Source organism: Acanthaster planci, linkage group LG03, assembly GCF_054643075.1.
Source record: "Acanthaster planci isolate LZ-2023a linkage group LG03, COTS_SCS, whole genome shotgun sequence".
NCBI lineage: Eukaryota > Metazoa > Echinodermata > Asteroidea > Valvatida > Acanthasteridae > Acanthaster > Acanthaster planci.
In genome coordinates this window covers 7,530,017-7,541,791 of record NC_141779.1, presented here as the reverse complement: position 1 = coordinate 7,541,791, position 11,775 = coordinate 7,530,017, and the positions used below count along the sequence as shown (strand labels likewise).

At 39.4% G+C, this 11,775-nt stretch overlaps 1 protein-coding gene across 2 annotated transcripts in view; it reads right to left on the bottom strand.

The window, feature by feature from the left end:
- Positions 1-375: 375 nt before the first annotated feature.
- The window catches only part of LOC147799595 (uncharacterized), a 55,897-nt gene continuing 44,497 nt past the window's right edge, over positions 376-11,775 (bottom strand). For both annotated transcript variants that reach the window (XM_087134798.1, XM_087134799.1), the window contains exon 4: positions 376-9,051. In XM_087134798.1, coding sequence (XP_086990924.1) covers positions 8,813-9,051 — 239 coding nt within the window. In that variant the 3' untranslated portion in view covers positions 376-8,812. The remainder of the gene's footprint in view (positions 9,052-11,775) is intronic.

Below are 11,775 nucleotides of genomic sequence, written 5' to 3'. Positions count from 1 at the left end.
CATAGCTCTACGGTATAAACTATTCAAGTCCTCTTTTCCATTGAGGGTCCCCCTTACTTATAGTCATACATTGTGACCCAGATGCTTGTAGGCGATGGCAAATTAGCTGGGGAGGCGGGACTCAGTTTCTTTACGGAGAAGTTTCTTATTCCCCCAACTTACACCACATATCGATAGGGGGCCTAAGCTCATCAAAATAGGCCTCAGCAACTTACAGTGCTTCAAATGGGATTAGCCTATAGACGGGTAGGAGCGAAGCTATACTTTTCTGTACCGAGCTAGTGTTGCACATGTGCGACTTGTATATGTGCGTAAAATATTTTCCCCTGGATTTTAAAGGACAAGGTGCAAAAGACAGGGAGACACCAATAATGCTCGGTTTTCAAGTCAATACATGTACTTTATTTACACAAGAAACATTATGTACAGTAAATACATACAGCATTATGTATCATTATATTTATGAAAGTAGATACGATTAGTTATTGCAGGGCAAATGTGATAAAAAGTCCATAAGGACACATATTAGACGTTTCGCATGGATTAAGAAAAGTACTAACCACAGAGTACACCCTGATGGTCAAGTCTATGAGTCTTATGTAGTTTTTAAAAGCCATAGGAAAGTAGATCTACCTGAGCGAGAATTAATACCTGCGTACAGTTAAATGATTCACAATAAAAAAAACTCTGTTAAACGTTAAATTTATGAGATTTATAGAGTAAAATTTTGAATGGGAAAAATAAGTCGCAAGTCTGAAAATGTCACACAAACTGCACAAGTAGAGAGAACCTTGTAAGCCCAATGTGGTTACATCAACTATACACGCCATCGGATGGGTTATGCGAAAGAACTGCTGGACGGAAACAATAATGTATCACGTGAAGCAACCAAAGATAGAAAGAGAAACCTCTTGAGAGTTATAGTAAAATCAGTTTATAGACTTGTTTTTCGAATCAAACGATTAAGCGTGTAAAATAGTAATAAGAAATCACAAACTTATTTTGGTTCTTTCCAAGGGTATAACTTAGCATCCCCTGTGAAGACAGAAATGGTGTTAGTACTGCAATAGGTAAGTATAATAGTAACGCTTATCTTGAAACAGCACAAAACATAAAACTTGTTTGATCTACGTTAAATGGTACTGGATAGCCTACAAAGTTAGATACATAGGCTAAATGAACAAAAATAAATACCCTGTCAGGCATGATAGTTCGGCAAGGGCCCAAATTTAAGGCCGATTCATACTTAACGCGACAACGAACATGAGACGCAAATTTTTGACGTCCGTTCACATAAGTCGCAATGCATGCTACGTATTCGCAAAAGTTGAAAACATTTTAACTTGATTAAAAGTTCGCTGCAAATCTCCCACGAAATAAAATTTGCTTAGCTTTCGCATTTGCGTGTAGTACAGTATGAATCGGCCTTACGGCCTGTTCACTTCAGGGAAACACGAAAGAGAACAAATTTTGCGCCAAAATTTCGCTCGAGTAGAAATGTGTTCGACTTTTGCGACTTCGCAACGTGAGTATTTGATCTGCCCTCGCCAATTCGCGTTCGCTTTAAACTTCGGGCGTAATATGAACCTGCTTTTTGTCGTTAACACATTGGAATAACACAACAGGCCTTGTTAACGTAAGTGGCTGCTTTGTCAAGCCGCATACAGGTTTTGGCCACTCAGTAAAGTGAAAATGGTTGAACTGCGTGAGCAATTGTCAATTCTTTGATGCTCATGTTGCCTTAAAGTTGTCTTTTGCCCATGTTTAGGCCTAAACATTGAAATTTTGGGGTAATTCTTACTGATGAAATGAATATAAACTCCAAAAGGGTCTGCGAACCGACTAAATGGTAAACTGGTGTGGTTGTCCTCCAGTGGTTAGGTGGGGTTATATTTTAGTTTAGCAGAGGCCAAACCTAGGGCCGTTCTTTGTTTGTAACACGATAAAGGTCAAATCATCACACTGTCTTCCCTTACAGGTATTTATTGATGTTGTGGCACAGGCGATAATGACTTTGAGGTGGCATTCGTTTCGCAAGGTAGACATACACTCAGTGATATGCATGTATTTTGGCTGGATATTTTATATAATTTTGTGCTCTCGAAGGAAGGTGGATCACTTTCTGCAGATTTTTCCCCAGTGTTAGGGTGCTTCGTGAAATATTGGAGCAGCTGTGCTCAGATACGGCTACATGTGCCTATCTTCACAATGTCTCAGAGCTGTCGATTATATTGGTTCGTGCGACGCATTAACTTCGGTATTCTATATCGACCAAGCACGAAACACCTGAACAGCTGAATCAGGACGATTGACAAATAGTTTCGGAACGTTCAAAAGTTTTAAAAGCCACGTTTGCAAAGTTGAATAACACCACTTGAAAAGTTAAATCGCTCACGACTACGTCTCAATTGTATGCATTCTACTTATTCTGCACTGCAAAATTGGGAAATAAATCACTTCTACGGGTACTTAAAGTTTCAAATATAGTGTGTGTACCCTTCTCAGAATGAGATATTTAGTATTTTAAAAGTAAGAGGAATCCCATAATTGGTATTATGGTTAAAGGACTCAACATCCCGTTTAGACGATTGAAGACAGGTATATTTTACGATGACTTATATAACGTCAAATTTGACGCAATATTTCATCTTCCGCAGTACTATACAGGCATGGTTATTGCCTCCGAAGCCTACATGGTCACATAATCGCCTCCATCCGAGTTGGGTAAAAATTCTCTACGTGAAAGACATCCCTTTCATTAATATGCCACCCTTTAAGCATATCGTAAAGGATCAGCTGTTGTAAAGTGATTACAGTTACCTAACATCGCACATTTAGGTTTTGTTAACCGGAGGCACTCGTATGCAGGTACGCCTCTTTTGCACGATGCAAGCATAGGCTACAATTACGTTGGAAGTTAACCTAAACACCTGGAATAAAAATATTCAGTTGTACGATTAACGACTTTTTTCTGTATTCTTGATAATTTTTGTAGCGAGAGTACTTGAAATAATCCAGTATTGAAATCAGCAAATATCACGTGACCCACTCTCAAGCACGCGAGAGACACAATCCATGGGCGACGATCATTGAATACCGATGGGCTCGGTATAAGACAACACAAGACCGTCGTCACTAAACATCATACAAGTACTGAATAGGCGAAGCCGAGTGGAACCACATTGCATTTGTCACCAAATGAAATTATTCTTACCACTACACGAATGTGAAACATTTATTGTTTGTTTTATACAATACTTGCATAAATGCTCTCCTGTTAGAACAACCTACCGACATTAGCCCCCCCCCCCTTTGCGAAACAGATTTGTGTCTGAAGCGCATCTACCGGTAGTTTCGTGTAATGTTAGACTGGTTCTCGTCCTTACGTTAATTTTCCCTTTCTTACTGCGAATATATAAAATGGGGGCAGACTGAAATAGATTCTATTAAACGGGTACTGTTTAAAAATATATTAATAGTGATTGTTTATGTTCGCTAAGTGTAATCGAACATTTCCTCTGTCACTTAATGAAAATAAATGTATTCTTATTATTGCATGAATGTGAAGCATTCATTATTTGTTTTGTACAATACCAGCATAAATCTTTTTCTATTAGAACAAATAGTTCCCGCTCGCGTATTAACGTCCATCATTTGGCAAAACAGATTCATGTCCAAAGCGACTCACCCACTATAGTACCGTGTAATGTTAGACTCATAATTTCCATTGCGGTCCTGCAGGTTAATCTTATCGTTCTACTTGAAATCAGAAACATCAGCATTACCTATGAGTTCAAAATGTCTACGGCAGTTAAAAGAAAGTGCTCCGCTTAAATTTATAGTTAGCTGTCTGCCAGTTCGTATGAAGAGCTGCAGTAAAGCGTTTAACAGCGCAAACGTGCATATTTCGTTTGACAAATGAGACCTCCCTTGTAGTTTTACCGCGTGTACAGTGCGCATCAGGCCAAATAATTCAGGTCACGGGACGAACAACGTACCACTCAGATTTATTTATGTATTTGTTCATTTATTATGACATCCAACAGTGGAGATCCGCATCTTACAGGTATCATGAAAAACAAAACAAAAAACAACTAATAATAAAAACTGCGGATAAAAAAATGGGACAAATCAGATGACAGGCATTTATTCAGGCATTGTTTTAAAGCCGAGCGCTTTCTCCATCGAGAGAGGCGTTGAACGATGGACCTGGTGACCTTATATATCCCAGCAGCAACTGCGAATGGATGAGTTTAGAAAGAACAGGTTTGTTAAAAGTCAGTGGATGTAACTTTCAATGGGAGACTTTGAGACGCTTGGTGGCGGCAGACACAATGGTCCTTTTTGGTTGATGTGGGCACGCGCACAATTGCAGAAGGGGATCGGTTTGTCTGCTGCCACCGTGACCATGCGTCCCAAAGTCTCCCATTGTGCAGAAAAGCCAACACTACGTTGTATTTTCTGAAAGACAGTTCTGAAACGTTTTTGAGGAGAAATCCGTAACTGGATTTTTGTTGTGACATACTCGTGACTGTCTCTCTGTGAAGAAAAAGCAACCCCTCCCTAGACAAACAAACAACCCAACAAACACACAAATAAATACCAAAAAAACTCAGAACAAACAAACTAACTAATCAATAAACAGACAAACAAGCAAAAAACAACATTTGTTTCTCCGTTTATTAAACAAAAGCTTAGGATGCCATCTTTTCAGAACTGCAGATTTGATTTAAATCCAATGTGTTGCAAAAATAGTTTCAGTTTTGTTACACAACTGATTTTTGTTCCGTCAAATGGAAGTTTATCTACAGTTTATTTTGCAAGCACATTAGTCATTTAATTCAAATCATCTTTTAAAATTTCTTTCTAGCTCAAAACTTGATAAATCTGAAGCTATTTCAGAAGGCAATGGTTTTTACACGTATGTTCATTCCCATGCCTTAGTTGACAGAGCATGCGTACTCGATCACTTTACTGTGGATTTCCAGGCAGGCGACGTAGGACACCGTTCCGATACTTCTTTCCGCAGACGGAGACCATATTTTTTTTTAAAATACAAATAAAGTTCTGGGGGATAACTTGCTAAAAACTTATAAGACAACATTATACAACAGTTATATGAACCTAGTTGAACAAAATTTGAAAAAGAAATCTGAGAAAGTGTTTTAAAAAAATAAACACGATCGGATTTGAAAGAAAATACGTCTACGGTCTTTCCCATTTTAAAACCACTTATCCAGTTTATCCAAACAAACGAAATAAAGCGCCGTGTATATTCAGACCTGATAAAAACATTGGTAGTATTTCAAGTTATTGCAACTTGAATATTTTACACAAGAATCATTTGTCCATCCACAGTAGTGCATATTATGTACATGGGTTGATGGAGTACATGTACACGCGCACATGCACACATAAATCATGGCCGACCATCAATCGACAGAGAGCCAAAGTTGAAATTGATAAAACTAACGAAGGTCAATTTGCATTAGCTTAAACATAACATGGTATCCTTTTTAAACACACTTTCAATTACCAAGACAATCATGCAACATGTGTGGGAAAAACTGGAGAACAATTCAAATATTCTATTTTAAAATACTCATCCGGAAATGTAACGTACACAGACATCTTTCAATCCATTTTCTCCGAAATGTCACTTATGATAACAAGAAACACATCAGAAAAATGAAATCTGAACCTGAATATATTTTTTTTCTGGTATAAATTCAGCAACATTTTACACAATGCGGAAGATCTACGCAGATGGATTTGGTACAGTCGTTCGCTGGCTGCCGTCGCAATTCTAACAAGCAAACAGAAAGTGACCAGACTTTGCTGAATTTTAGCGCATGCGCAAATACTAAGTGGACGGGGTGAACATACTTGTTACTTAATTGTGCTGTTTTAGAGTTTAAAGAGTTTGTTTCAGAGAAGGCAACTTCAGCTTAATCTGTGCAATTTACCAAGGTCGGTTTATAATAGGGAGCTGATCTTATTCGCTTAACTAACTTCAATCCATTTGAAACATAACACAATCCTGTTTAAATTAGTATTTTTCTTTATGAAGTCCTAAATGGCCTCTACCAGATAGTCGCTTTTGTCACAGTGTATTTTTTTTTCATTTTTTCAAAGGCATTTATATTGCTTCGTAGGTGCCTTTCAACCCCTACAACTATTAAAAACTGCAGAGAGAGGTCAAAGTAATGCCAGGATACCTTTATTTCCAGTCTCACTGAATTCGAAGGGGGTCCCTAGGGACCAAGCTTCTGCCATTCTTCAACTGCCAAGCCACAGCTGCCCTCTCCCAACAGCCAGTATCAATGACTATGAGACATCAGATAAGTGCCGCTGACCTGCCAGACACGATATATGACGGGCCCTGGCTAGCCCGCGGACGTCTATAAAAAGCAATCTGGACTTGCAATGCCCTTTATCAGCTTATAGAGTTCATTGAATTCACTTGCGGCCATTCTACCAAGCCGAATACAAAGCTCGCCCGATAATGCCTGTAGTTGTTCTCCCTGGCGTCAACAGGTACAATGGCAAGTGATCCAACCCGCGCATTTGTATTCGGTTCGGTAAAACGGCCGCAGGTTGGCTTCTATTTCATACAATGGCGTTGCAAGTGCAGATTTTTTTATATGCGTCGGCGGGCTAGCCCTGGCAAGCCTGGGCTTCAGCTGTGTAAATATTTGTCTGGTTCCGTGCCCAAAGATCCCTGACTACCCTTGATAATGACTCTTAGGCCAGGCCTCACCCACGGATATAAATAGATATTACGCAATGGTCAGAGGTCGCAAGTTGAAAGCCCGGATGTTTTCAATTTCATTCCCTTACATGGTGGGTTCCACTTCAGCTTAGTGTTCCCTATAGTAACGAGGCGCACTTGGAAAAATCTCAGAAAATTCAAAATCATACATAAGCATTTTGAAATTCTTTTAGTTGATCAATAAACCTTTTCGACGTCCGCAATGCATTATGGGTTTGGATGACATACATGCAATGCAATTTATGCACAACCCTATGGGAAAACGTTAATCTGTTTCCATTTTATTTCATACTCCGATTCAGGCCACCCCCTTCTGATTTGGGACGAAGATATTCACAAACTTCGAAGTTTAAAACTTGGCAGAGAAGGAAAATTCGGAGAATTCCTTCCAACAACACCATTTTTGTCACGGACCGTGCATTGACTAATTCGTGAATATTAATGTTCTAGTACTGTCCAATCAAATTACGACTTGCAGCTCATTCATCCCGCTTTGACCAGTCACGTTCATTTTCAGCCTGTAGAGTGACTGGTACCCTTAAAAAGGCAATTAAGGGTGATTTGTTCTTACGAATATTTGAAAACGTATTTGAATATGTTTCTTGTATAATCTGATAATACGCATGCATCTGTGAGTTGATGAGCAGATACATAAAAAATATTTGGTAGAAAACTGTAAATTGATTTTTGACTGGTTCACTTCCCCCATAGGGTTGTGCATAAAATGCATTGCATGTTTGTCATCCACACCCATAATGCATTGCGAACGTCGAAAAGGCTTATTCTTGTACAGCAACATTCCTTCCACGCACGCACCAATCAACAAGTAAATTGTTTGAAACTTTGTTGTTATATGCCAATGCATGATTGTCGACGGTTTACGTTCAACAAGCCCACCTTCCAGACCGGAAATAACCGAACATCAACGGTACCATCCGAACATGCAGAATGTATAGACGGGAAGACTTTGGAATATTTCGACTATTTCCGTAAAACTGGAGGAACTACTCCAGTCCTGGTCACGTGCCATTGGGTGTACCGGACCCTTGATTCGTCGGGTAGTCTGAATCATCTGTCAATATTCCCATGGGGCCACGTGGTGGAGTTGTTTGTACACATTCCCATGGGACTTGGCCAGAGGCCGACCAGAATATATTACTTTCTGGCTAAGGGGAATCCCCGACATTAAAAATGATGTAAAGGGCGTAGAGGCCATTCGGTTCACCCAAGGTTTTAATTAGAGGGTATTGAAGAACTTAAATACAGCATTTTGATCGATGTGATCTGTCCCATTTGGCAAAATACAAGGAAATTGTCTTACGTATCACTAATCGAGAATATACCCACACGCACCATCAAATTTAAATGAAGTCTTCTGTTTGAAAATGTAACAGCGATTTCTAAATTTTATACCCAAAACAACAATTTCTGACATTTGTTTTGGGATAAAATAATGCTACTTTTGGAGATTTATTTTTAGCTCACGCTGTAATCGGATGAAAAATGGTATTTGCAACAAATACAGCTACCTGTACGTTGTTCCCCTCTGTCTCCCGAACGCTTTTGCGATAAAAGACGTATTTATGCATGCAGGATCCACCGATTGATCAAAATGACAAAAATGTATCAAAATCTAAATAAAAGTTAACACCATCAAGCTAAGCATGATATACAAAAGATTACTTACTGTGGCCCAAAGCCAACGACTGGTAAAATTGAGTGCAACAATTGTGTTCTTCCAAGAGGCTACAGTATTTGATTTCCGAAAAAAATATGAAAGAGAAAAAAAACGAGAAAAAAGGAAAAGGGAACTACACAAGAATTTCCACTTTGTAAAATTCTTAATTAAACAAGCTGTCGATAAAATGAAACAAGTAGACGTAACGGTCAATAATGAAATAAACTAAACAGAAGATGATGAGTGACAACACCTTTAAGTTAAAGACTTAGCTCCTTTTCAAAGGTACCAGTAAAGACTTAGCTTCATGCTACAGCATATACTGATATATCCAAACCATTCTTCTGCCCCGGGGTTTTTAGTCAATATGACCATTCTGTTATTAAGCAAAATAAAAGAAGTAGCGTTTGCTGATTTGAAGGTACACCAGGAGCAGAGGATGGAGTAGGACGTGCTTGGCAACTATCGTCCTGGCAGCAGGTGACACAGTACCCTGGATCGGATGGAATGTTGCACTTTTTGGCTTGATTCAGAGTGTTGTATTCGACGTTTCTACTTGGTTCCATGCACGTTTTGTCGATTTGAACTAGCTCTGACTCTTCTGAAAGAGACGAAAGATAGAGATCAGAGGACTTGTTTTGTGTTTTACAGGATAGTGATCTCGCATTTATCTATTGTGAAAAAATATGTAGTATCTTTGCAGTTCTCAGTGATCTCAATTCTAGATTTTTTTGTGCTCTCCAGAGGTTAATGTGGGGAAGCAAAGCACCATGAAGGAGCGCTTTACCCTGTTGGAACAGTTTAATTGGAAAATAGTACCATGAGATAGTTAAACACAGCTGATGAGAGATCTGACTGAACAACAATGGGACCCAATATGTATGAGCACACGCGTGAGACTTATAGATGCAAGCAGTATAGACACTGACGATGTACAGGCGTACGTTTGTATGGTAGAAGTTGAACTGAAATTGCATGATTTATTTCATATTTCTGTGGAATTTAGATTGAATTTTTAAATGAATTACAAAAATTGATTTCAATGCGTTCAAGATGCAGGGTGACAGCTTGTTAACTTTATAAACACTGATTTTTAAACACTGATTTACATTTTAAGAGAATAGTCCTACGAAAGCCCAGTAGTGTTATCTAGTATAAGATCTAATACATGTATTAGAAACATTGCCTTTACTTTTGGAAACAAATTGTTTGAATGAGAAATATTTTTCATCAAGTTTGTTTCTATGAGATATTCATTTTCAAAACATCTACATTTTCAAGTTTGATTTTAAATCTCGAAAAAATATATCTTATAACCTGGAAAAATGTAAGTAATAAATGACGATTTGTTTCCATCAGTAGAAACAGTATTTCTCAATGTAGATCTCTTAAGAACCAACTAGAGCGTATATATCTAGTTCACGCGAAGTTGGTAAACTATACCTCTTAAAGATGGACCACATGTACTAAAAATACGCTTCACTTTTCGAAAATATACATAAGTCTTGATGGCACTACAGGGCTTTCGTACAATATTTCGATTAGATAAGTTTTTCCGCAAGCCCTGTCAACTTGATAATCCCGAACCATCTTGATGTTAACAAGTACGCTCGTCATTACCGATGTTTATAGTTTTGATCAAGCCCTGTCAGGAACCGCTGCCGTAGATCACATCGTTATCGACGCCTGCACCAATATTCAAACCCAAAAGCCTTAATAAAGTGTCACAGTACGAGTGGATATAGTAGGTACGCAGCGTACTTTAATATTGTCCTTGCGTTCAAGTTCAGAGTGCTCCTGAGTTGTGATTTAACTTTCTTTTTACGTATAAAATTAAACAAAAATGCTAATAAATTTGAACACACGAGTACTTTAACCCTAACCCCTAGGGTGTATGTAAAATCATATGGAAATCGGAGGATTTGGGACTGTTGGCCTTGTGAACAGATCTACCATGAATAAGGTTGGTCGTTGACTTTTTGTGTATTTCTCCCTCGGTGGAAAGTGTTCTTAATAACTTCAATCTTTCTCTGCCCGAAATGAATGTCGCTCCTCCGCCGCCGCCGCCGTCGTCGTCGTTGTTGTTGTTGTTGTTGTTAATGTAGTGATATGGAATTATATAATACCAGCGGCTGGGGCCGAGTCTATGGTGCCAGCGTGCTATTTTTAGTTACATCTACCCGGCATTAGTGGATTCAATGTTTTACAATGTATAAGATTGGGACTGGAAGAGGCGCGGGGAGAAAATGGTGAGGAGAGTGTGTGGAAGGAGGATGACGGAAAGGAGGAGAATAAACAGGGATTGACTGGTCCTTCCAGAAGGAAATTTTGAGCCTGTGCAAGACTTCTCATTTTGAGTCTGTTATAAGGTAACACGGATGGGGTGCTGGAAGGACAGAAGAGAGTTAATAGTCAAACCTGTGAGTGAGGAAACTTTGTTAACTTGTTGATTTGTGAGCGGTACAGCGATAGACTACAACGGTGAGCAAGGCTGTGAGTGACTGTACAGGACCACTTGAACTACTGGTTAAGACTCCTGCAAGGCAGAACCTAGAGTGGACTGAAATTGGTGTGAACCGCATGCTCGTAGCGGTGTTAGCTTTTGAATTCCCGTTCTCCAAGCTGTGAGAAAACTCCTACGAGCACCAGGAGTTACTCGGAACTGAGTTCGGACAGTGACAGTCAGCTATATCTGGAGGAAAGGGCAAGGAATGAACCTGTCGTCGTGGCTAACTGGACCATTAAAGCGTACGAAAACAGAGGAAACTGGATCGGCTGGGGATTGTAGTGGAGAGCAGGCTGTCGCCAGGAGTGAGAGGACCACGATTTGGCCGAATTGACTGTGCAACTGACAGCCAGATTAACGGGGAAGTACGAGGAGGCTGTCGTCGTGGCTTGAGTGGCTGAGGGGACGAGCACCGCCTGGTGAGAGTGAATCCTAGGCCCCTATATTCAATATTCGCTCTGGACGTTTGATCGGCCTTTTATTTTCACAAGAAGGCATTGACTTTAATGAAAACATTAGAAGATGTGTTAAAAATTATTGATTGAAAGTAGCCTGTCTTCTCGGTTGTTACTTTAGAGTGAATGTCGATATTATTGTATTGAATTTTTTTTGCTTATGTTGTAAGTCGTGAGCTTTTTGTGGCCCTCAAATGGCGACCTCTGAATCTGAGACAGATTTGATTTCACAACTTGTGAAAGGCCTCACCGATGCATTGAAAACAGGCCAGTCTAAAGGAGGGGAGCAAAGTTTCATGGAAAACCTAGCAAGTTGGGTGACCCTACAGTTAGGGAATGGCTTGAAGAAGCCGACGTATATATC